The following is a 27363-nucleotide window of genomic DNA, read 5'->3' as shown; positions in this document are numbered from 1 at the left end:
CACCGGACAGCTCGCGGCTGGGTTTCCCTTTGTAGTCCGTAATAGTTTGCAAGCCCTGCCACATCCGACGTGCGTCAGAGCCGGTGTAGTGGATTCTATCTTGGTCCTTGACGGGATTTCTTATAAGTGTCTGGATTAGTGTCCCGCTCCTTGAAAGCGGCAGCGGTAGCCTTTAGCTCAGTGCGGATGTTGCCTGTAGTCCATGCCTTCTGGTTGGGATATGTATGTACATACAGTCACTGTGGGGAGGACGTCGACGATGCACTTATTAATTAAGCCGGTGAGTGATGTGGTAAACTCCTCAATGACAACGGATGAATCCCGGATCATATTCCAGTCTGTGCGAGAGAAACAGTCCTGTAGCTTAGTTCAGGCACTGAACAGAAACAGAATGTGTTTTATAAACCTTACCTCATACAACCCCGCCACTCTCACTATCACACACACACACACACACACACACAGGTAAGAGACACCACAGTGAGGATGAAGTCAATATCAGTGATAATGTCCACAGCCAGCTGCAGTGTGGAGAGAAAGAATGAAACACTGATCAGCATTGACTCCGGATCCGCTCGTAATTATCACTCCAGCCCCAGCTGCACTGCTCTGATAACACAGCATCTCTGGCCGCCTCCTTGTGTGAGACATTCATTATAACAGCCTGATCAATATCGTACACACTGGTAGTGGCAAAGTAAAATAACAAAGGTTCAATAATTATAATTATGGTAATAACACTTCAGTGTCAACAATATGAAGATAGTTCTTTATCACTCACATAAACTACACCTTAATACCAAATAACAAATCCTGAAGATTCTCAGAGAAGACATTATCATGCCATCCTTCACAGGCTGCTCAATGTAGTCGCCAATACTGTGTGCGTGGTATGAGGAATATGAATGTATCTAAGTTTTTCAACCCAATGCTGGTAAGACTGAGCACAGCACTGCAAACAAGATTTGGGTTCCAGTCGACAAACCAACCATAGAATTTAGTGGTTTAGCTTATCCACCCTCCCCAGTCACTCTAGGCAGCTTATAGATTTAGTGGGTACAGCTCAGAGATAATGTGTTGGTCCAATGTTTCATGAGCTGAAATAAAAGATCCCAGAAATTTTACATACGCACCAAAAGCTTTTTTCTCTCAAATGTTGTGCACAAATTTGTTTACATCCTTGTTAGTGTGCATTTCTACTTTGCCAATATAATCCATCTACCTTACAGGTGGGGCATATCAAGAAGCATGACAGTATGATCATCACACAGGTGCACCTTGTGCTGGGGGCAATAAAAGGCCACTAAAATGTGGTTTTGTCACACAACGCCACAAGATTTGAGGGAGCGTGCAATTGGCATGTTGACTGCAGCAATGTCCACCAGAGCATATAATGTTAATTTCCCTACCATAAGCCACCTCCAACATCGTTTTGGAGATGTAGGCAGTAGGTCCAACTGGCCTCACTACCGCAGACCACGTGAATGGCGTCATGTGGGCGAGCGGTTTACTGATGTCAACATTGTGAACAGAGTGCCCCATGGTGGCTTTGGGGTTATGGAATGGGCATGCATAAGCTACGGACAACAAACACAATTGAATTTTATCGATGGCAATTTGAATGCACAGAGATATGAGATCCTGGAGGCCCATTGTCTTGCCATTCATCTGCCACCATCACCTCATGTTTCAGCATGATAAAGCACGGCCCCACGTTGCAAGGATCTGTACACAATTCCTGGAAGCTGAAAATGTCCCAGTTCTTCCATGGCTGCATACTCACCAGACACATCACCCATTGACTGTGTTTGGGATGCTCTGGATCGACGTGTACAACAGTGTGTTCCAGTTCCCACCATTATCCAGCAACTTTGCACAGCCATTGAAGAGGAGTGGGACAACATTCCACAGGCCACAATCAACAGCCTTATCAACTTTATGAGAAGGAGATGTCACACTGCATGAAGCAAATGGTGGTCACATCAGATACTGGTTTTCTGATCCACGCTCCTACTTAAAGGCATTTGTGACCAACAGATGCATATCGGTATTCCCAGACATGTGAAATCCATAGATTAGGGACTAATGAATTTATTTCAATTGACTGATTTCCTAATAGGAACTGTAACTCAGTAAAATCGTTGCATGTTGCATTCACTTCAAAACCTTACCATCTTCTAGCTCCCAGTCCGTCATGGGGATAAATAAAGCACTGAGCTCCAGATAAAGCGTCACTCTGGACTCATGGCCGCATGGATGAGAGAAGAGGGAGCATCGGATTAGTATGCAAAGCTGTTCTTTTGAAGGGTGACCAACGATGCTGTAAAAATAGAGTGCTTACTCAATCAAGTGTGGACAGTCCTGTACCTTTCGAAGGTCACGGTAAAATGCCTATAATGCACATGAACCCAGTTATGCTGGAAACATGTACATAAAATACAATTTAAAAACAACTTCTGTTTGTCTTCCCCTTTTTTAAGACTTAAATCTGTCCTGTACTGCCAGTCCAAGCACTGTCTGCATAGGTGGCAGAATGTGGAAGAGTTGCTCATGATAGTGTAAATTCCACTAGTACAATACTAACCACTGTTGTGATCGGCTTAGTCCTTTTTGTTACTTCACTCTTACAATATAATACATCCTACGTAACGGTTATTTAACACTGTGGTATACCATTCTTGATGGATGACAAGTGAATTCAGAAAATATCACAATTGAAACATTTGTGAATATATCTGATTTTTAATAGTTCTGTTTCAAATGATGTACAGTCAGTCAAAAAAAAACCATTGATTTCGCCTTCAGCTATTTTACAGCTTATCACACACACGTCAACTTTTTACCACACACACACACAGAGACACACACAGACAGACAGGTAGATGTAAATCCACTAATCTCCATGCAGTAAAATAGTGAGTTCCCTCGTTGGAGCTGTTCCAGAGAGTTCTGATTCAATTACTCAAAAGTTTAAATATCCAATTATTTCCCCAAAGAGACACTAGGTAAAAACAAGACTGGTGAAGTTGAGTTGTTCTGATTTTCTTCATACAAAAGACTTCATGATGTGTGCTACCTATACATGTAGTTTCCTATACAGGTAAAGTACAGAACATACAGGTGGTTTGAAGCCACTTTATGACAGGTGGCAGAGGTACTTGACCAGCTAAGAGGGGAGAAGGCAACAAAGTGGCAGAGCCCATGGAACACTGATTGACAGAGCACAAAGCAGAAACATCCCCAAACCTCTGTGGCCCTCGCTAGCCTGCCCAGAGTTAAACATCTAATTACACTACAAACAAAGTCAGGAATAGATAATGGAATGAGGAGAGGAAAGGTGCAAGGCATTTGGGAGAGACAGGTATTGTATATAGTAGTGATGATTATACATTGCTCCAACCCTCGGAATTAACAATTAGCACACATGCACCCCAACACACAAATACATGCACACACATGGGGGGGGGGGGGGGGGGGAGATAGTGAGAGAGCGAGAAACAGCAGAGGTTCTGTACAACAACAAAAAAAGCCAACCTCAATGGGCACACCAATGGCATGAGCCAACAACAAACTAGCCACACATGGACCATTTAGTGTCTTTTACTAGCTGGGACATCAAATTCCCTTTAAAACAAAAAGGAGGAACGTATCTGAGAGAGCATTGTGTGTGGAGACATTGAGAGGAAGTTGTGAGGTGACAGAACAGCAAGTGTTTCACAGCCCAGAGATGTGGAAAAACAGTCTGTAGTGTCACATTTTAATATGAAGCACTGAGGTATGCTGACAGTGGAGATTGAACTGCTAATTACACACACACTAAATTTAGGTACTAATTTGCAGAGATGCAAGGCGAGATAATCATGAGAAGAGGAGGCATCGGGGGGAGATACGGAGAAACAGTCACAACGAGCTAGAATCGCATCCCAGCCTCCTCCTCTAACAGCACGGTCTGAACACATCTCCCAGGTGTCCCAACAGACTAGAGGCTCATGGGAGGAGGGTGGACTGGATCAGAGCAGCAGGGGTTGAACTGGGGTTAAGCCATCATATAAGGGAGAAGGGAGATCTGACTGGTGGTGATGTCTCATTGAAAACAGACTAGACTGGGTGGGTTAATGGGAAACACCCACCCACATACAACCACAGGTGAAGGTGAAGTCGAAGGCCAGTCCCAACTATTGACGTGAGTGAAAAAAAATGGGTCTATAGAAAGCTTTGGGATCATGTGGGCCAGAGACCTCAGCAGTTATAAAAATGGACATAGCTTGAATCAGATAAGGACTTGTAGAGTGGAGGAGGGTAAATGCTTGGGTGACAGACAGAGAACAAACAGAAACCAGGGATCCCAGGGAGGGCACACAGACAGCAGGGTTGGAGATTCTACAAAGAAAAGGGCCTTTCAGAAGCCTGTAGGTCAGGAGGAGGGGGAGGAGAGGGTCAGAAGGGGGGTTGGGGGTCCAGGAGCTCCCTCCAGTCAGGGCCAGTCCCCATGCCTCAGGATTCCCCCCTACTTCAGCCCTGTCAGGGGTTCAGTTCTTCAGCACTGCCTCGTAGCACTGGAACACACACTGGGACACCTCTGGGGCTCTGCACTTCAGAGAGATCTGAGGAGAGAAGAGACAGTTACCACATGGTCTGGCTGGCCAAGGACATGCTGGTCTGTTTCTGTTAGCCAGGTGTTACGTGTTGAGAGGACCTCTAGTTCAGATACACTTTGACATGCCAGAGAACAAACAGGTAGAAACCATTCATTTTCTTTTAGAAAGACAGAAAAGCTAGGCACACAGTCAACAATATACATTTTCTATCTAATAACAAAACCAACAAAAACAGCTAATCATCATCATCCCGGTGGAGCAACTGCTGCCCTCGTCTTTCTCAGGAGTCAAGTGCTTTGAGAGACGAACTATAGTCGAGTGAAATAAAACAGAATCACACTTTCCTGGCCATTACGCGACCGAACATCCTTTTAACAGCGAGAGCCGTTTCAGGGATGATGAAAGCTGTATAGACGGGATAAAGGCTAATGCGCCTGGCCACTCTTTCATACCTTCAAGAAAAGCTCCTTTTGATATGCTAGTCTAGTCAGCTAGTCCATTGCAACTGTAATGGCTGGAGTTTAAGCACTGTTTAACAAGCGCTGTAATTATTTCAGCAGCTTCACCTACTCATGTGTGAAGAGGAGAAAAAAAGGGTGAATAACTTACTCCCCCGATTTTAGCAGAGGCATTTCATTTTATTTGCAGGGGAGAATTCATTAGCATTATAAATGCTGCCTTTTATTACATCTTATCAGCTTGGAGCGGAAAAAGAGAAGAAAAATAAATAGCTGTCCCTCATTCCCCCTTCTGCTTGTGATGTTTAGTGAGTCTGTTGCTGCAGGATCTAATACGGCTGTGGGAGGCGCTTTCCTTTTCATCAGAGCTCACACAGGAAAACTAATATATTCCCAGCGCAGTGTTTTGAAAGGGAGCACATGCTGGCAGTACTGTAGTCATGTGTTTGATGCAGTACTACTGCAGCAGCTGTGTGTTTGAGGTGCCAGGGATTGTGTGTTGATCTAGAGAGTTCCGTTTGGCTCGTGCTTACCAGTTCTATTAACAGTTATCAGTAAACTGGCCAGAGGCATTTGAAGTCCCATCAGACAGGGACCTGGTCCTTCTCTGACCAATAGGACAGGAGATCACACTGATGCGCCATAGGCAATGGCAGTTCCCCCAGCACCGCGTTGGTACATTCCACAGCTCTGCTCTAGACTAGTAGGACCACTGCACAACCCCCCCCCCCCGGCTCTGCACTAATGCATAGCACTGCTGGTGTGATTAGTCAGAATCTCTCTCTCCTTCTCTCTCTAAACAAGGCTATGCTGGCAGGTGTTTGGATCAGCTTATTAAGACAGTTTGTAGAAAAGCTCTGATCAGCAAGGTTACATGGTGGGCATTCTGCTTAAGGCTTTGTAAATGCTGCTGAATAATTTTCCTGTCTGAGTCAATATGAGAATTAGCGTTGGAGAATAGGGATTGGTAGAAACATGACAGGTGGGTAGTGGATGGGGAACGGTTGGAGGTGTGCAGGAGACGTAGGAAAACGTAAAGATGCTCAGATTGCTGAACCATATAAGTGGATATGAGAGAGAGCGAGAGAGAAGAAAGGAGAGATGAAAGATGGCACGGTCGTGATGGTGGCTGTGCCAGAGCAGCATTCAGCATTCTCCCACACCACTGCAATTAGCCACTCTGCCATTGGTCATGCCATTGCCATGGGGACAGGAGGCGAGGGTCTTCCGCTCCACTTCAAAAGGTAGCGCTAAGTACCTGGGTATCATGGGACAACTGAAACCAATTAGGTAGGGTACTGGAGGAGCCTTGGGCTGAGCAACATCAGGTTAGAGTAGACGAAGTTAGTATAGAGTTAGGGTCATTATCGCCATAAGGATCCCTGGCATAGCTCTTAGCTTTACTGCCTTTCTAAAGGAAGCTGTGGAATCTTCCCACAGGCTGAGTAAAATCCAAAAAGTGTTCTTTTCACAGGCTAAAAATAGCCGCTCAACACAAGGGTGCGTCTGGTTGATATTCACATGTCGTACGGAGCGTGCATCAGATCCATGCAGCAGCACAGGGAGGAGAGAGAGCATGCATTCTGCACACAGGCAGATGTAGCATCTTTAGTGTTGGACACAGAGCTTCTGATGGTGCCCATCTGTAGGGAGGAAGAGAGTCTTATGGGCCTCAGCCCAGCGGACCGAGACAGACCAGAAGAAAGACACAGACACACGGAAGGAGGCAACTGACAGAAAGAGGGTGAATCCAGATAGTTCAGGTTGAGTGTGACACGAAAGAAACTAAACCAATCACCATCAGAGACAGAAAAACAAAAACACACAACAAAAATGATAAGACAAACAGTCAGGGATTGATCAAACACCTCACTTGAGTCATTTCATGTCTGACTGAAAAGCCTTGTATCTCCTGAATGAAAATAAAATACCAAATTAGCCAAATCCAGAGGCTTAAACCACTGATGGATGAGTCAAGCTGAATCCCCAATAATGAACAGTGGAGGATTTCAATTTAAAATCTACATTTGAAACAGATAGACTAAGACAGATTGAATGCCATAAATGGAGTCATCTGAACTAGGGGAAACAAAAAGGGACAGTAAATGCTTTCTCCTCATGAATAAAAACATGAGACTGAGGGGTCACATCAAGGTCACTGTTATGAACTAGTCAGGCACAATAATCTGGGCTACAGCTATTAAAACAAGTGAGCAGACAACGGTATACTGACACACACACATGCATCACAACAGAAACATACACACACACATAGAGACACCTCAGGAGAAAGACCTAGCATAGAGACTTAATGAAGAACAGAGATGGTAATGATGATAAATCACCAACCAGAAACCCACTCATACGTGCCCCTGTCACTCTGCTATCAATCATTATCTCCTCATCACACTTCAACACTCCATCCTTCTTCTCATTAGTTCATGTCTTAACCCACTTAACTCATGTTCAACTCACATGTTCCCACATCTTTCATTCTAATCTACCTTTTTCCATTCATTCTTATTCATACACCCTGTTGATCAGTTTCCTTTTCTCATCCCCATCAACCTTTCCCCTCCCTCTCTGCCGTCGCTGAAGTTATTCTTATTCACACTCCCAGTGTTCAGGAGTAGTGATCTACATGTATGCCCCATGGGAGACCAGTTTGGAAAAGTAGGAAAATGTATGCTCTGGATAGAAGCGTCTGCTAAATTACTCAAATGTAAATGTAACTACAGTCGTGGCCAAAAGTTGAGAATGACACAAATATTAATTTCCACAAAGTTCGCTGCTTCAGTGTCTTCAGATATTTTTTTCAGATGTTAATATGGAATAATGAAGTATAATTACAAGCATTTCATAAGTGTCAAAGGCTTTTATTGACAATTACATGAAGTTGATGCAGAGAGTCAATATTTGCAGTGTTGACCCTTCTTTTTCAAGACCTCTGCAATCCGCCCTGGCATGCTGTCAATTAACTTCTGGGCCACATCCTGACTGAAGCAGGCCAGTCTTGTATAATCAATGCTTGGAGTTTGTCAGAATTTGTGGGGTTTTGTTGTCTACCCACCTCTTGAGGATTGAGCACAAGTGCTCAAATGGGATTAAGGTCTGGGGAGTTTCCTGGCCATGGACCCAAAATCAGTGATGCCAATTTAGCAATTTTGTTGCTAGATTTAGCAACTTTTCAGACTACCCTGGCAACTTTCTTTTCTTCCAAACAGCACCTAGCAACAAATTTAGCTACTTTTAAAAATGTATTTGGAACTTTTAGCAACTTTTGAAAAGTGACTCAAACGCTAAAATTCACGCATTTAAACTCTAAATGACACAAAAACGATTTTCTCTCTCACAACACATCTGCCGGGCTGCAAAAGTGCATTGTGAGTGACGTGAGCAGCAGGCACTCAGCTCGTGCACAGGCAGCAGCAGGCCAGCAGCAATTTCAGCAAATTGCAAATCATTGTTGTCTGACTGCAGCAGCAGTAGCACGGGTTCGACGAGCCAAACCCAATGAATATAGTTGGTCATGAATGTTTGATCTTGAACAGAACTTACATCAGTCAACATGTCTCAATCAAAATTGTACAGCCAGAAGTACAGTAAAGAGTGGGAGTCTGTACCTGAACAAATGTCAAATCCTATTTTTTGCCGAGCTGGCCAGTCAATTTGAGTAATGTTATTGTGTAGTCTACGTAATGACGCAGTTTTACGTTATCACGCAATGACATCACAACGTCATTTAGCAACAAATCAACCTGCCTCTAGCAACTTACCCTGAAAATTAGTTGGCAACACCGCCCAAAATATCGATGTTTTGTTCCCCGAGCCACTTAGTTATCACTTTTGCCTTAGGGAAAGGTGCTCCATCATGCTGGATAAGGCATTGTTCGTCACCAAACTGTTCCTGGATGGTTGGAAGAAGTTGCTCTTGGAGGATGTGTTGGTACCATTCTTTATTCATGGCTGTGTTCTTAGGCAAAATTGTGAGTGAGCCCACTCCCTTCGCTGAGAAGCAACCCCACACATGAATGGTCTCAGGATGCTTTACTGTTGGCATGACACAGGACTGATGGTAGCGCTCACCTTGTCTTCTCCGGACAAGCTTTTTTCCGGATGGCCCAAACAATCGGAAAGGGGATTCATCAGAGAAAATGACTTTACCCCAGTCCTCAGCAGTCCAATCCCTGTACCTTTTGCAGAATATCAGTCTGTCCCTGATGTTTTTCCTGGAGAGAAGTGGCTTCTTTGCTGCCCTTCTTGACACCAGGCAATCCTCCAAAAGTCTTCGCCTCACTGTGCGTGCAGATGCACTCACACCTGCCTGCTGCCATTCCTGAGCAAGCTCTGTACTGGTGGTGCCCCGATCCCGCAGCTGAATCAACTTTAGGAGACGATCCTGGCGCTTGCTGGACTTTCTTGGGCGCCCTGAAGTCTTCTTCACAACAATTGAAGATTTGTACAGGGTAAAAGGGATCTTGAAGAAGGAAGGCTATCACTCCATTCTGCAACGCCATGCCATACCCTGTGGACAGCGCTTAATTGGAGCCAATTTCCTCCTGTAACAGGACAATGACACAAAGCACAGCTCCAAACCCAAAGCACAGCAACAAACCTTCACCCTGCAGGCAGTCACTGAATCCGAGGTGCTAAAGGAGCTCCTAAAACTTGACCCCCAAAAAAATAATCTGGGTCTTTCTTCTTTAAGGTTGTTGCCCCTATCATCGCCAAGCCTATCTCCAATCTTTTTAACCTGTCTCTCCTTTCTGGGGAGGCAGCCACGCTTCGTCCTTTATTTAAAAGGGGGAGATCAAGCTGATCCTAACTGTTATAGGTCTATTTCTATTTCGCCCTGTTTATCAAAAGTGTTGGAAAAACTTGTCTATAATCAACTGACTGGCTTTCTTGATGTCTATCGTATTCTCTCGGTTGTGCAATCTGGTTTCCGCTCAGGTTATGGATGTGTCACTGCAACCTTAAAGGTCCTCAAAGATGTCACCATTGCCCTTGATTCTAAGCAATGTTGTGCTGCTATTTTTATTGACTTAGGCAAAGCTTTTGATACGGTAGACCATTTCATTCTTGTGGGTATTGGTGTCTGAGGGGTCTTTGGCCTGGTTTGCTAACTACCGCTCTCAAAGAGCGCAGTGTATAAAGTCAGAAAATCTGCTGTCTCAGCCACTGCCTGTCACCAAGGGAGTACCCCAAAGATCAATCCTAGGCCCCACGCTCTTCTCAATTTACATCAACAACAAAGCTCAGGTAGTAGGAAGCTCTCTCATCCATTTATATGCAGATGATAGTCTTATACTCAGCTGGCCACTCCCCAGATGTTGTATTAGCTTGCTGAGGAAGTACAGCTCCCGCTCAGCCCAGTCAAAACTGTTCGCTGCTCTGGCACCCCAATGGTGGAACAAACTCCCCCACGACGCCAGGTCAGCGGAATCAATCACCACCTTCCGGAGACACCTGAAACCCCACCTCTTTAAGGAATACCTAGGATAGGATAAAGTAATCCTTCTAACCCCCCCCTTAGAGTTAGATGCACTATTGTAAAGTGGTTGTTCCACTGGACATCATAAGGTGAATGCACCAACTTGTAAGTCGCTCTGGATAAGAGCGTCTGCTAAATGACTTAAATGTAAATGTATTAAACGCTCTACAACAAAGCTTTCTTAGTGTCCAACAATCTTTCTCTGCCCTTAACCTTGTCCTGAACACCTCCAAAAACAAAGGTCATGTGGTTTGGTAAGAAGAATTCCCCTCTCCCCACAGGAGTGATTACTACCTCTGAGGGTTTAGAGCTTGAGATAGTCGCCTCATACAAGTAGTTGGGAGTATGGCTAGACGGTACACTGCCCTTCTCTCAGCATATATCAAAGCCTCAGGCTAAAGTTACATCTAGACTTGATTTCCTCTATCGTAATAGCTCTTCTTTCACCCTAGCTGCCAAACTAACCCTGATTCAGATGACCCATGCTAGATAACAGAGACATCATTTATAGATCGGCAGGTAAGGGTGCTCTCAAGCGGCTAGATGTTCTTCACCATTCAGCCATCAGATTTGCCACCAATGCTCCTTATAGGACACATCACTGCACTCTATATTCCTCTGTAAACTGGTCATCTCTGTATACCCGTCACAAGACCCACTGGGTGATGCTTATTTATAAAACCCTCATAGGCCTCACTCCCCTCTGAGATATATACTGCAGCCCTCATCCTCCACCCGTTCTGCCAGACACATTCTGTTAAAAGCTCCCGAAAGCACACAGATGGGATGGCGTATCGCTGCAGAATGCTGTGGTAACCATTCTGGTTAAGTGTGCCTTGAATTCTAAATAAATCAGACAGTGTCACCAGCAAAGCACCCCCACACCATAACACCTCCTCCATGCTTTACGGTGGGAAGTACACATGCGGAGATTGTCCGTTCACCCACACCGCGTCTCACAAAGACACGGCGGTTGGAACCAAAAATCTCCAATTTGGACTCCAGACCAAAGGTCACATTTCCATCGGTCTAATGTCCATTGCTCGTGTTTCTTGGCACAAGCAAGTCTCTTCTTCTTATTGTTGTCCTTTAGTAGTGGTTTCTTTGCAGCAACTCGACCATGAAGGCCTAATTCACACAGTCTCCTCTGAACAGTTGATGTTGAGATATGTCTGTTGCTTTAAATTGGGCTGAAATTTCTGAGACTGGTAACTCTACTGAACTTGTCCTCTGCAGCAGAGGTAACTCTGGGTCTTTCATTCCTGTGGCGGTCCTCATGAGAGCCAGTTTCATCATAGCGCTTGATGGTTTTCCAGATTGACTGACCTTCATGTCTTAAAGTAATGATGGACTGTCATTTCTCTTTGCTTATTTGAGCTGTTCTTGCCATAATGTGGATTTGGTCTTCCACCAAATAGGGCTATATTCTGTATACCACCCCTACCTTCTCACAACACAACTGATTGGCTCAAACGCATTAAGGAAAGACATTGCACAAATCACACCTGTTAATTGAAATGCATTCCAGGTGACTACCTCATGAAGCTGGTTGAGAGAATGCCAAGAGTGTGCAAAGCTGTAATCAAGGCAAAGGGTGGCTATTGGAAGAATCTCAAAAAATATATTTTGATTTTTTTAACACTTTTTTGGTTACTACATAATTCCATGTGTGTTATTTCATAGTTTCGATGTCTTCACTATTATTCTACAATGTAGAAAATAGTAAAAAAATAAAGAAAAACCCTTGAATGAGTAGGTGCTCTAAAATCTTTGACCGGTAGTGTATGTTTTCATGGAAAACAAGGACATTTCTAAGCAATCCCAAACTTTTGAATGGTGGTGTGGTTAACTATCAAATGTATTTATAAAGCCCTTCTTACATCAGCTGATATCTCAAAGTGCTGTACAGAAACCCAGCCTAAAACCCCAAACAGCAAGCAATTTAGGTGTAGAAGCATGGTGGCTAGGAAAACTCCCTAGAAAAGGCCAGAACCTAGGAAGAAACCTAGAGAGGAACCAGGCTATGAGGGGTGGCCAGTCCTCTTCTGGCTGTGCAGTTACTTTGAAAAAGTAGTTAAGTAAACTATACTATTCTTAAGGGTAGCTTTAGTAGCTTGGTAAACTACAACACTGCCCACACTCCTCTCTTTCATAGATTTCTCTTTCCATTAGTAATGTTGTTATCCGTCCCTCCTTGTCCCTGAACTCACCGTGTAGTTGGGGTTTCCAGCCTGCACCTTCAGCTCAGCCAGCACCCAGATGCCGTTGGACAGTTTGATGGACATGTAAAGCATATCCTGGCCCTCCACCGTGCGCTTGGCTATGGTGAAGATGTTACTGCCCTGCAGCTTGTTGCTGGCTGCCTCTGTTTAGGGGGACAAGAGAATAGCCCTTAAATCACAATTGTCACTTCTTCTCAAACTTGAAATACACCGTTAACATTTTAAAACTCCCAGGCAAACAACGGTTCATCTCCATCTGCAGATGATGTGAAAACAGTGTTCTCCAAGTGTTGATAATTAGCCTCGGAGTGTTCGGTAGGCTTGTGTTACAAGCGGTCAACTGTACATGAGGGGATCAGACCGGTGCAATATGATGGCTCCATGTAGAGAGCTGAACCTGGACCTTCAGCCATACTACTGTTCAGCTTTAATGGGAAGGGGCTTGGGGACGGCATTGCAATCAGGACCATAATGAAAACCAGGCTGCTGTCATTAATCATCATCGGCTCTGGGAAGGCAGGTAGTAGACTAAAGTCTGGGTCCTTTCTCAGTTCATATTTCTATAAACTGTCCTAGCTCTATTTCTCTCAGAATTCACTTTTCATGGGCTGTGACTTTACTCATCTGCAGAGAGCACTGATGAAACGCTGCCATAGTCTAAGCCCTTGCCTTTGCATTCAAAATGGTAACTACATTTTCAGTAACAGTGACTGTTTCAAACTACCTGCATGGCAAAGATATACTCAATTAACTTGTCCAAGGTGCGTGTCTGTCTCACTGTCACGCTACGGTAATGTCTCAATCATACATTTTCACCGTAAAAGGAAATTCAATCTATTCGGGGTAATATAGTATGAGCCGTCATTAGTCATTTAGCTCAGACATAGCGGTTTTCATGGTGGTGTAAAACCAGATTATCACATGTAAATAAGGCCAGCAGGCCATAAGTTAACTAAATATATCCATCAGACGCAGTGCTGTCAGAAAGTGTTCACATCCCTCGACTTTTACACTTTTTCTGGTTACAGCCTGAATTTAAAATGTATTAAAATTGAGATGTCAGTGGCCAACACACACACACACACACAATACCCCAAGATGTCAAAGTGGAATTATGTTTAGAACTTCTTACAAATTCATTAAAAATGAAAAGTGAAAATGTCTTGAGTCATTAAATATTCAACCCCTTTGTTATGACAATAAGTCCAGGAGTAAAAATGTGCTAAACAAGTCACATAATAAGTTGCATGGACTCCCTCTGTGTACAATAATAGTGTTTAACATATTTTTTAATGACTACCTCCTCTCTGTACCCCACACATACATATAATTGTAAGGTCCCTCAGTCGAGCAGTGAATTTCAGACACAGATTCAACCACAAAGACCAGGGAGGTTTTCCAATGCCTTGCAAAGAAGGGCCCCTATTGGTAGATGGGTAAAAATAAAAACGCATACATTGAATATCCCTTTGGGCATGGTGAACTTATTAATTACACTTTGGATGGTGTATCAATACACCCAGTCACTACGAAAATACAGGTGTCATTCAACACAGTTGCCAGAGAGGAAGGAAAGCACTCAGGGATTTCACCATGAGGCAATGGTGACTTTAAAACAGTTACAGTTTAATGGCTGTGATAGGAGAAAATGAAGCTAGAACAACAACATTGTCATTTAGGTTAGTATTATAGAGTAACTATAGTGAAAAGTAGGAAGCCTGTACAGAATTAAAAATGACTCCAAAACATGCATCCTGTTTGCAATAAGGCACTAAAGTAAAACTGCAAGAAATGTGGCAAATAAATGTACTTTATGTCCTGAACACAAAGCATTTGGGGCAATTCCAACACATCACATCAGAGTACCACTTAATATTTTCTAGTATGGTGGTGGCTCCATCATGTTATGGGTATGCTGGTCATCAGCAAGTACTAGGGATTTTTTATTTTAGGATAAAAGAAACGGAATAGAGCTAAGCACAGGCAATATCCTAGAGGGAAAGCCGACTGAACCAGGTTTTCAACAGACACTGGGAGACAAATTCACCTTTCAGCAAAACAAGAACCTAAAATAAAGAAGCAAATACACTGGAGTTGCCTATCAAGACAACATTGAATGTTCCTGAGTGGCCTAGTGACTTAAATTGGCTTGAAAATCTATGGCAAGACTTGAAAATGGCTGTCAAGCAATGATCAGCAACCAACATGACATTTCTTGAATGTATATTTTTTTTTTAATTGGCTAATATTGTACAATCCAGGTGTGCACAGCTCTTAGACTTACAGCTCTAATCGCTGCCAAAGATGATTGGAACATGTATTGACTCAGAGGTGTAAATACTTAGGTAAATTTGATATTTTTGTAGTTCATTTTCAATACATTTGCAAAAATCTCTAAAAACATGTCTTTACTTTGTCATTATGGGGTATTGTGAATAGATGGGTGAGAAAGTTTTGAAGTCAGGCTGTAACATAACAATGTGGAATAAGTTAAGGGGTATGAATACTTTCTGAAGGCACTGTAGATGGTGCGTGTTTCTGTCAGAGCTCCCAGTCTGTTTCCACAGAGGTTACATGCCAAGCTGTCTCAACACATAAAGCAGGTGGTGCACATTCTCCTCCTCTCTCCTCTCCTTTTATCCCTCCAATCCCTTCTTTGTCTCGGTCTGTCTCACCTGAGTTGAGATGACAGTCTTGGATCTGGAACTGAGACTCGTTGTCGCTAGGAATGTCTTTCCATGTGGCCAGGAACACCTGTCGCTCTGGGGAGAGATACAAAGAAGAGTGAAGACGGGGGGCAGGAATGAGAAAGAGGAAAAAAGAAAGAAAGGAGGGAGAGAGAGCAGAATGAGAGGGAGTCTGAACGAGAAAGCAAATGGAAATAAGAAACAAATGAACGGTAAACAGTTTGTTGTTGTGCTGAACAACGCCGGTCCTGCTGTGCTTTTAGGATCCGGAGCATTAGCTCCCAGCCTCCAGCAGCGTTCCTACTGCTCGCCCCATCTGGAACCTCCACAGGGGGACAAACACCACCACATTCCCCCAGATTGAATCAACCAGAGTAGGAACACAACAGGGGAAATTGGAACCAATGTCACAGATGTGTGATCTGAGAGCAAATGCATGACTAGATTGTTTTCTGCACACGGAACTCAGACAAAAGGCTTTCCTGAGATTGACGTAATAGTCACGGGTTGGCGTCGCCCTGGCTTGAAGCTATGGAAAAGACAGCAAAACCATGATTCACTGAGTAGTCTATTCAGGTACACTCACCCATCTTTCCATCTTCCACAAACAGCATGCTGATGGGGTATTGGCAGCTGAAGTAGAAGACGTCAATGTTGTTCTTCACAGCCACCTGTTAGAGTGATTACATAGAGGGGAGGGGGGATGGAGAGATGAAGGGGCAATCAATGACTCATTGTTTTCAAGTAGTCTGAAAGGATAGACACTGCAGGGCATGCGTGGGGTTATTGAACAAGAGATGTTATTGTCCTGTGGATATGACACACACGATAGCATACGCTGCACTCCATATTCCACTACACAAGGAGATGCTCTCTCCCTCCCTTTCTCGATCTGTCAGGCCTGTTTAAGGCAACATCTCTTATTCCTCCCTTAGTTCCATCCCTTCTGTTTTCTCTGAGAATGAAGATACCATGCTACAAATGATTTTATTTGGCCTTAGACCAGATGATGCCTAAAAAGGCAATTTGACTAGATCGTCATTGAAACCTAACATAGAATGCATCCCAAATGGCACCCTATTCCCTTTATAGTGCAATACCTTTGACCAGGGCCCATAGGGGCACTATATAGGGAATTGGGTGCGATTTGGGACACAACCACAGTTTACTCTAAGAACTTTGTGGAGCGGTCACCGTATCGATCGGACTGCTCTATAGAAGAGTGATGAGGACAATGAGGTTGAGTTAAGCCTGCGGGGTGGAGGGGGATGACAAGAGAAATTCTCTGAATAATTTATGAGGGAATATTGGTGCTCTGTTGACGCAGTGCCTGCCTGCCAGGCTGTCTGGACTGCAGTGGGGGTACACTGTATCCCTGGGTCTCCCTACGTCTCTCTCTAACCTTCACACAACGTCTGGATCATAAAAGTACATTGCTTAATGAAAACATCACTGCTGCTAAACTATGTGTGTTTGTAGCCTACAGTACTATCATACAGGTCTTGGGCCTGTATGGAACAAATAGTTAAGCAGTGATGAGTACAGCATTTCCATCAGGTAAAGTGAGAAAGTGACTGTTGGTTAAATAACTGTCAGCAGTGGTGTAAAGTACTTAAGTAAAAATACTTTAAAATACTGCTTAAGTAGTTTTTGGGGGTATCTGTACTTTACGATTGATATTTTTGACAACTTTTACTTTACATTTCCCCTGAACCCCAAAAGTACTCGTTACCTTTTGAATGCTTAGCAGGACAGGAAAATGGTCCAATTCACACACTTATTAAGAGAACATCCCTGATCATCCCTATTGCCTTCTGATCTGGCGGACTCACTAAACAAGAATGCTTCGTCTGTAAATTATGAGTTTTGGAGTGCCCTGGCTATCCGCAAATAAAATAAAAACAAGACAATTGTGCAGTCTGGTTTGCTAAATATAAGGAATTTGAAATGATTAATTATTTTACTTTTACATATATATTTTTTATTTATTGCACCTTTATTTAACCAGGTAGGCCAGTTGAGAACAAGTTCTCATTTACAACTGCGACCCGGCCAAGATAACGCAAAGCAGTGCAACAAAAACAAGAATTACAAACAAATGTACAGTCAATAACAATAGAAAAAAATCTATGTACAGTGTGTGCAAATGTAGAAGAGTAGGGAGGTAGGCAATAAATAGGCCATAGAGGCGAAATAATTACAATTTAGCATTAACACTGGAGTGATAGATGTGCAAGTAGAGATACTGGGTGCAAAAGAGAAAGAGGGTAAGTAATAATATGGGGATGAGGTAGTTGGGTGTGCGATTTACAGATTGGCTGTGTACAGGTACAGCTCTGACAGCTGATGCTTAAAGTTAGAGGGAGAAACAAGACTCCAGCTTCAGGGATTTTTGCAATTCGTTCCAGTCATTGGCAGCAGAGAACTGGAAGGAAAGGAGACCAAAGTAAGTGTTGGCTTTGGGGATAACCAGTGAAATATACCTGCTGGAGCGCGTGCTATGGGTGGGTGTTGTTATGGTGACCAGTGAGCTGAGACGAATATGTAGTGAGGGCCAGCCAACGAGAGCATACAGGTCGCAGTGGTGGGTAGTATATGGGGCTTTGGTGACAAAACGGATGGCACTGTGATAGCAAACTGGATGTAGTCTGAGTAGGAGTGTTGGAAGCTATTTTGTAAATGACATCGCCGAAGTCTAGGATCGGCAGGATAGTCAGTTTTACGAGGGTATGTTTGGCAGCATGATTGAAGGAGGCTTTGTTTTGAAAGAGTAAGCCGATTCTAGATTTAATTTTGGATTGTAGATGCTTAATGTGAGTCTGGAAGGAGAGTTTACAGTCTAACCAGACACCTAGGTATTTGTAGTTGTCCACATATTCTAGGTCAGAACCGTCCAGAGTAGTGATGCTAGACGGGCGGGCGGGTGCAGGCAGCGATCGGTTGAAGAGCATGCATTTAATTTTACTTGCGTTTAAGAGCAGTTGAAGGCCACGGAAGGAGTGCTGTATGGTGTTGAAGCTCGTTTGGAGGTTTGTTTGCACTGTGTCCAAAGGGCCAGATGTATACAGAATGGTGTCGTCTGCGTAGAGGTGGATCAGAGAGTCACCAGCAGCAAGAGCAACATCATTGATGTATACAGAGAAAAGAGTCGGCCCGAGAATTGAACCCTGTGGCAGCCCCATAGAGACTGCCAGAGGCCCGGACAACAGGCCCTCCAATTTGACACACTGAACTCTATCTGAGAAGTAGTTGGTGAACCAGGCAAGGCAGTAATTTGAGAAGCCAAAGCTATTGAGTCTGCCGATAAGAATGCAGTGATTGACAGAGTCGAAAGCCTTGGACAGGTCGATGAAGACGGCACAGTACTGTCTTTTATCGATGGTGGTTATGATATCGTTTAGGACCTTGAGCGTGGCTGAGGTGCACCCATGACCAGCCCGGAAACCAGATTGCATAGTGGAGAAGGTACGGTGGGATTCAAAATGGTCGGTGATCTGTTTGTTAACTTGGCTTTCGAAGATTTTAGAAAAGGCAGGGCAGGATGGATATAGATCTATAACAGTTAGGGTCTAGAGTGTCTCCCCCTTTGAAGAGGGGGATGACCGCGGCAGCTTTCCAATCTTTGGGGATTTCAGACGATACGAGAGAGAGGTCGGTTAGGCTAGTAATAGGGGTTGCAACAATTTCGGCGGATAATTTTAGAAAGAGAGGGTCCAGATTGTCTAGCCCAGCTGATTTGTAGGGATCCAGATTTTGCAGCTCTTTCAGAACGTCAGCTGTCTGGATTTGGGTGAAGGAGAGGTGGGGGGGGGGGCGCTGAAATGTTGGCTGGGGTAGGGGTAGCCAGCTGGAAAGCATGGCCAGCCGTAGAAAAATGCTTATTTAAATGATCGATTATTGTAGATTTATCAGGGGTTTATGTTTACTATCCTCAGTGCAGTGGGCAGCTGGGAGGAGGTGCTCTTATTCTCCATGGACTTTAGTGTCCCAAAACTTTTTGGAATTAGTGCTACAGGAAGCACATTTCTGTTTGAAAAAGTTAGCCTTAGCTTTCCTAACTCGCTGAGTATATTGGTTCCTGACTTCCCTGAAAAGTTGCATATCGCAGGGCTATTCGATGCTAATGCAGAACGCCATTGGATGTTTTTGTGCTGGTCAAAGGCAGTCAAGTCTGGGGTGAACCAAGGGCTATATCTGTTCTTAGTTCTACATTTTTTGAATGGGGCATGCTTATTTAAGATAGTGAGGAAAGCACTTTTGAAGAGCAACCAGGCATCCTCTACTGACGGGATGAGGTCAATATCCTTCCAGGATACCCGGGCCAGGTTGATTAGAAAGGCCTGCTCGCTGAAGTGTTTTAGGGAGCGTTTGACAGTGATGAGTGGTGGTCGTTTGACCGCGGACCCATTACGCACGCAGGCAATGAGGCAGTGATCGCTGAGATCCTGGTTGAAGACAGCAGAGGTGTATTTAGAGGGAAAGTCGGTCAGGATGACATCTAAGAGGGTGCCCATGCTTACGGATTTAGGGTTGTACCTGGTAGGTTCCCTTGATCATTTGTGTGAGATTGAGGGCATCTAGCTTAGATTGTAGGACGGCTGGGGTGTTAAGCATGTCCCAGTTAGGTCACCTAACAGTACGAACTCTGAAGATAGATTGGGGGCAATCAATTCACATATGGTGTCCAGGGCACAGCTGGGGGCTGAGGGGGGTCTATAACAAGCGGCAACAGTGAGAGACTTATTTCTGGAAAAGTGGATTTTTTTAAGTAGAAGCTAGAATTGTTTGGGCACAGACCTGGATAGTATGACAGAACTCTGCAGGCTAACTCCACCCCCTTTGGCAGTTCTTTCTTGTCGTAAAATGTTATAGTTAGCGATGGAAATTTCAGGATTTTTGGTGGCCTTCCTAAGCCAGGATTTAGACACGGCTAGGACATCTGGGTTGTCGGCGTGTGCTAAAGCAGTGAATAAAACAAACTTAGGGAGGAGGCTTCTAATGTTAACATGCATGAAACCAAGGCTTTTACGGTTACAGAAGTCAAGAAATGAGCGCCTGGGGAATGGGAGTGATGCTGGGGGCTGCAGGGCCTGGATTAACCTCTACATCACCAGAGGAGGAGTAGGATAAGGGTACGGCTATAAGAACTGGTCTAGTGCATTCGGAACAGATTTCTGGGCGCGGAAGAATAGATTCAAGGCATAATGTACAGACAAGGGTATGGTAGGATGCGGGTACAGTGGAGGTAAACCTAGGCATTGAGTTACGATGAGAGGTTTTGTCTCTAGAGGCACCATTTAAGCCAGGCGAGGTCACTGCATGTGTGGGGGGTGGAACAAAAGGGCATATTGAGCAGGGCTGGTGGCTCTACAGTAAAATAAGACAATAATCACTAACCAAAACAGCTCTAGACAAGGCATATTGACATTAGGGAGAGGCATGTGTAGCCGAGTGATCATAGGGTCCAGTGAGTAGCTAGGCGAGCTGGAGACACGGCGATTCAGACAGCTAGCAGGCCGGGGGTAGCAGGCTAGCAAATGGGCCTCAGGGGGACGTCGCGACGGAAGAGCCTGTTGAAACCCCCTCGGACGGTTACGTCGGCAGACCAGTCATGATGGATCGGCAGGGCTCTGTGTCGGCAGTAAAGGGTCCAGGCCAATTGGCAAAAGAGGTATTGAAGCCCAGGAATTGTCTGATGGATCTCTTCGTCTAGCTGGGAGATGGGCCTAGCTCAAGGCTAGCTCCAAGTTAACTGGAGACGTTAGCCAGGAGTAGCCACTCTAATAGCAGCTACCTAGCTGCGATGGGCCATTGTAAAGGTTCAGAGCTTGCGGTAGGAATCAGGAGATGTGGTAGAGAAAAAGCAGTCTGCTATGCTCTGGGTTGATATCGCGCTGTGCAGACTGGCAGGAATTGACCGGGCTGAGGCTGGCTGATGTCCGAGTTAACGGTGATGACTGCTTACAGTGGCTAACTGACTACTAGCTAGTTAGCTTCTGATGGGGGTTCCGTTATTGTTGTTTGTTATTTGAGCAATAATAAAGCAATAAAGTTTACTTAAAACTAAATACTTTTACTCAAGTAGTATTTTGCTGGGTGACTCACTTTTACTGGAGTAATTTTCTTTGAATGCATCTTTACTTTTACTCAAGTATGAAAACGGGGTACTTTTCCACTACTGACTCCTCCTCCTGTAGGAATACAGCTGTTTGGGAGGAGGAGTGCTGGGGTCAGGGGAAACAGAACAGAGCTGTGGCGTAGACTAGAGCAGCACAGTGTGAGGTGACTGCTAATGACCATCCCCACCTCTCATCTCTCCTGGAACCCCTTATTTTCTCTTACCAGCTGCACAATGTTCCATCCCCCCCAAGTCAGAGGACTGCTCTGATCCAAAGAGGCCCCGTCTCTCTCAGTTCTGTTTCTCAACCAATAACTAAAGTTCCAGGGGCTCTCTCATGTCATATTTCATCCTGTTTCTATAGCTCAGGAATTTAAATAACAACCAGACAGTACTTGAACATGATTTGAGGTGAAGCCAAGACACAGCTAAGACAATGAGGCTGAACAAATTCAACTGGGGGCTGTTTTATCATTAACAAAGCATATGTAAAAGGCCAAAGCTGCCATCCCATGAGGTAACAATTATGTCAACCTAACAGTTAAAACAAGCGTGTGTCTGCAGTAGGGTTGAATATTTTACAAATGTTCCATCCTGAGAATAAAATCACCTTTCTCCCGGGTAAACAGGTATTTCCCACCAAAACCGGAAGTGTTATTCGAAAGCATATAAATGTCTGGATTTGATTACAGCTTTGATAATCATGAAAATTCAAGTCTGATGCTAGCTGAGCCTGATGAGACATACATTAAAATACATTTTATGAGCCCAAGCAAGCCCAAATGATTGTGCCGTTATCCAATACGTAGCCTACCACACAGCCTACGCAGGACTGAAAAACATAAAAGCCCATAGATGTAGCGCTCTTGGATAAATAAGTTAAACAAGTTCCAGTAGGCTAATCTTTGACTGTGGACTGCATTACTGTACTGTATTATATGGACTGGAATTACGCACCTCGTTCAAATCATGACGCTGGGGGAGAACGTGATGCTGGTCCAGGACATGCGGCCTACATACAATTATAGGCTAGTGAATGTGATTTTAAATTTTTATCATTCGTAGGCTGACACATATATAGGCCTGGCTTTCAAAAATATTTCCTCTAATGTTGTGCAACGTGCGTATTATAGCCTACCTCCTCTTTCCCTCTGTTGCTTCCCTCATCTCTTTCAACAATTAAATGTATATAAGTTCCATTGTCCTTATAGTCATCATTGTAATGACATGCTTGAATAATATAGGAGTAGAATAAAATGCAGCGGGGTATCTCTTGATGAACATTGAATGGTTACATGGGTCTGAATTAGGGCTGACCCCATTTAGTCGACTGGTTGATAGGCTGATTGACAGATTTCAGTCGAGCAGTAGCAAAAATGTTTTCAATAAAAAGTGTAGGAGACACCTGTATGATTCGCACCTGTCTGAGTGGACTGATCCATTGTGGAAGTGGAGGAGATAGCAATTGTCAGTCTGATGGACTGTGCCACTGAAATGGTATATGGTTATATTATGTAAGAACAATGGTGCAACACAAATAAAAATCATTATTTTGCATTGGATAGTGGTCGCTGTGTGCGGTTCTGTAACATCAGTGCGCTGTTGAATTGATGCATTTTCCTAGACCAGTGGTTCCCAAAGTTTTTAGAGTCCCGTACCCCTTCAAACATTCAACCTCCAGCTGCGTACCAGGGTCAGTGCACTCTCAAATTTATGTCATGGCTTTAGAAGCTTCTGATAGGCTAATTGACATCATGAGTCAATTGGAGGTGTACCTGTGGATGTATTTCAAGGCCTATCTTCAAACTCAGTGCCTCTTTGCTTGACATCATGGGAAAATCAAAAGAAATCAGCCAAGTCCTCAATTCTTTTTTTTATAGACCTCAACAAGTCTGGATCATCCTTGGGAGCAATTTCCAAACGCTTGAAGGTACCACATTCATCTGTACAAACAATAGTATGCAAGTATAAACTACATGGGACCACGCAGCTGTCATATCGCTCAGGAAGGTCTCCTAGAGATGAACGTACTGTGGTGCGAAAAGTGCAAATCAATCCCAGAACAACAGCAAAAGGACCTTGTGAAGATGCTGGAGGAAACAGGTACAAAAGTATCTATATCCACAGTAAAACGAGTCCTATATCGACATAACCTGAAAGGCCGCTCAGCAAGGAAGAAGCCACTGCTCCAAAACCACCATAAAAAAGCCAGACTACGGTTTGCAACTGCACATGAGGACAAAGATCGTACTTTTTGGAGAAATGTCCTCTCGTCTGATGAAACAAAAATAGAAGTGTTTGGCCATAATGACCATCGTTATGTTTGGAGGATAAAGGGGAAGGCTTGCAAGCCGAAGAACACTATCCCAACCGTGAAGGACAGGGGTGGTAGCATCATGTGGGTGGCGCTTTGCTACAGGAAGAACTGGTGCACTTCACAAAATAGATAGCATAATGAGGGAGGAAAAATATGTGGATATATTGAAGCAACATCAAGACATCAGTCAGGAAGTTAAAGCGTGGTCACAAATGGGTCTTCCAAATGGACAATGACCCCAAGCATACTTCCAAAGTTGTGGTAAAGTGGCTTAAGGACAACAAAGTCATGGTATTGGAGTGGCCATCACAAACCCTGACCTCAATCCTATAAAAAATGTGTCTGCAGAACTGAAAAAGCATGTGCAAGCAAGGAGGCCTACAAACCTGACTCAGTTTACACCAGCTTTGTCAGGAGGAAGGGGCCAGAATTCACCCAACTTATTGTGGGAAGCTAATGGAAGGCTACTCGAAACGTTTGACCCAAGTTAAACAATTTAAAAGGCAATGCTACCAAATACTAGTTTAGTGTATGTAAACTTATGACCCATTGGGAATGTGATGAAATAAATAAAAGCTGAAATAAAATCACTACTATTATTCTGACATTTCACATTCTTAAAATAAAGTGGTGATCCTAACTGACCTAAGACAGGGAATTTTTACTAGGATTAAATGTCAGTAATTGTGAAAAACTGAGCTGAAATGTATTTGGCTAAGGTGTATGTAAACTTCCGACTTCAAATGGTTAGCCCCGTTGGAAAATATAAATGTACTGTTTGAAAATGTGAAGAAACATTTAAAAAAAAATTTTTTTTAATGCGAATCATATTTTATTTGGCGTACCCCTGACGGCATTGTCCTAGACCATGTTGCTATGTGCATAATTGCAAAGTTAACCAGCATATAGGTGTTGAGAACAATGCGGCGGAGGAAGTGGCGGAGTTAGGAGACAAGAAAACAGCCCTTGCCTTAATTGTCTAAGAAAAGTGAGGAGAGCGGAAACCCCAACATAAAATCGGTCTATAACCAACAGCTTAACTGTTAAATCACTATATCTACAGAAATAAGACAGATTTTGCTTCTGTTGCCTGTTTGAATGTTTGTTTAATAGCCTACTGATTCTGTGAGCACGAAGCCTCAGGCAACCACATGTCAAATAAACAATCACAAATTTGTCTTTTTAATCTTTGCTATGCTGTAATAAAGGCTTTACACTGTATTTATTACACGTCTAGTATTATTTAGTGTTGTTTACACTGTTCCAAATGGTCTTTTTTCATTTATTATAATAATCCTACTTTTTCCTTGATCTTCTTATTGTTATTATTTTGACCATCATAATACACTGAACAAAAATATAAACTCCACATGTAAAGTGCTGTTACCATGTTTAATGAGCTGAAAAAAAGATACCAGAAAAAAGGTACCATACGCACAAAAATATTATCGCTCTCAAATTGAGCACAAACTTGTTTACATCCATGTTAGTGAGCATTTTATTCTTTGTCAAGATAATTAACCCACCTGACGTGTGTGTGGCATATCAAGAAGCATGATCATTACACAGGTGCAGCTTGTGCTGGGGAAAATAAAAGGCCACTAAAACATGCAGTTGTCACAACACACAATGCCACAGATGTCTCAAGTTGAGGGAGCGTGCAATTGGCATGCGGACTGTAGGAGACCCGCCACCCAGACAGTTGATGAAACTGAGGAGTATTTCGGTCTGTAATAAAGCCCTTTTGTGAGGAAAAACTCATTCTGATTGGCTGGGCCTGGCTCCCCAGTGGGTCAGCCAGTATACCAAGTGGGTGGGCCTATGCCCTCCCAGGCCCACCCATGGCTGCACCCCTGCCCAGTCATGTGAAACCCATAAATTAGGACCTAATGAATTTATTTCAATTGACTGATTTACATGAACTGTAACTCAACAAAATCTTTGAAATTATTGCATTTATATTTTTGTTCAGTATAATAAGTAATGTCATTATCATTAGTAGGCTTAGTATAGCAGCCTTGTATAACCACCATCGAGCTGTAGGCCTAAGAGAGCATACTGTTTAGTCTTAATACTGTAACTTACGTAGGTCTATATTTCGATACTTATATAGGCTACTGTATCAATCATTTATTTGTTAATGTCATCACACAGCATAGGAGTCATTCATGATTTGAAATGCAATCAAGCATTTCAGTTTTAAAATGTAATAAAGCGACCATTGCATAATTAGCAAAAACAATAAATAGGCCTAAACAGTTCCATCTCTGAAATTGCAATCACGAATGAATGAGACTGGTTTTTAGTCTTTATGTAAAAAAGGCTTTCAGGAAAAAAAACATTACAACAGACTCTCTGGTACACTTATAATTGTTGTTTACATTGTTCCCAAATAGTCAGAAAACCAGAAGTTTAGGGTCACTTAGAAATGTCCTTGTTTTTGAAAGAAAAGCAAATGTTTCATCCATTAAAATAACATCAAATTGATTAGAAATACAGCGTAGACATTGTTAATGTTGTAAATGACTATTGTAGCTGGAAACAGCTGAATTTTTATGGAATATCTACATAGGCGTACAGAGGCCCATTATAGGCAACCATCACTCCTGTTTTCCAATGGCACGTTGTGTTAGCTAATCCAAGTTTATCATTTTAAAAGGCTAATTGATCATTAGAAAACCCTTTTGCAATTATGTTAGCACAGCAGAAAACTGTTGTTCTGATTTGTGGGTTCGATTACAGGCTCAAAATGGCCAGAAAAAAAGCACTTTCTTCTGAAACTCATCAGTCTATTCTTGTTCTGAGAAATGAAGGCTATTCCATGAGAGAAATTGGCAAGAAACTGAAGATCTCGTACAACGCCGTGTCCTACTCCCTTCATAGAACAGCGCAAACTGGCTCTAACCAGAACAGAAAGAGTGGGAGGCCCCGGTGCACAACTGAGCAAGAGGACAAGTACATTAGTCACTGAGGTGATCTTCCTGTCTGGGTTGGCGCCCCCCCTTGGGTTGTGCCGTGGCGGAGATCTTTGTGGGCTATACTCGGCCTTGTCTCAGGATGGTAAGTTGGTGGTTGAAGATATCCCTCTAGTGGTGTGGGGGCTGTGCCTTGGCAAAGTGGGTGGGGTTATATCCTTCCTGTTTGGCCCTGTCCGGGGGTATCATCGGATGGGGCCACAGTGTCTCCGGACCCCTCCTGTCTCAGCCTCCAGTATTTATGCTGCATTAGTTTGTGTCGGGGGGCTAGGGTCAGTTTGTTATATCTGGAGTACTTCTGTCTTATCCGGTGTCCTGTGTGAATTTAAGTATGCTCTCTCTAAATCTCTCTTTCTCTCTCTCGGAGGACCTGAGCCCTAGGACCATGCCTCAGGACGACCTGACATGATGACTCCTTGCTGTCCCCAGTCCACCTGGCCGTGCTACTGCTCCAGTTTCAACTGTTCTGCCCGCGGCTATGGAACCCCGACCTG

The 27363-nt window shown here is 43.6% G+C and overlaps 1 protein-coding gene across 3 annotated transcripts in view; it reads right to left on the bottom strand.

The window, feature by feature from the left end:
• Positions 1-4378: 4378 nt before the first annotated feature.
• Positions 4379-27363, bottom strand: part of LOC139576719 (AP-1 complex subunit beta-1-like) — a 49156-nt gene continuing 26171 nt past the window's right edge. For all 3 annotated transcript variants that reach the window (XM_071403094.1, XM_071403092.1, XM_071403093.1), the window contains 4 exons: positions 16046-16130; positions 15448-15534; positions 12761-12915; positions 4379-4604 (listed from right to left, as the gene is read on the bottom strand). In XM_071403094.1, coding sequence (XP_071259195.1) covers positions 4530-4604; positions 12761-12915; positions 15448-15534; positions 16046-16130 — 402 coding nt within the window. In that variant the 3' untranslated portion in view covers positions 4379-4529. The remainder of the gene's footprint in view (positions 4605-12760; positions 12916-15447; positions 15535-16045; positions 16131-27363) is intronic.

This window comes from Salvelinus alpinus, chromosome 5 (genome assembly GCF_045679555.1).
Source record: "Salvelinus alpinus chromosome 5, SLU_Salpinus.1, whole genome shotgun sequence".
NCBI classification, from domain to species: Eukaryota; Metazoa; Chordata; class Actinopteri; order Salmoniformes; family Salmonidae; genus Salvelinus; species Salvelinus alpinus.
The sequence above is the reverse complement of the archived record's forward strand: the minus strand, read 5'-3'. Positions and strand labels throughout refer to the sequence as shown.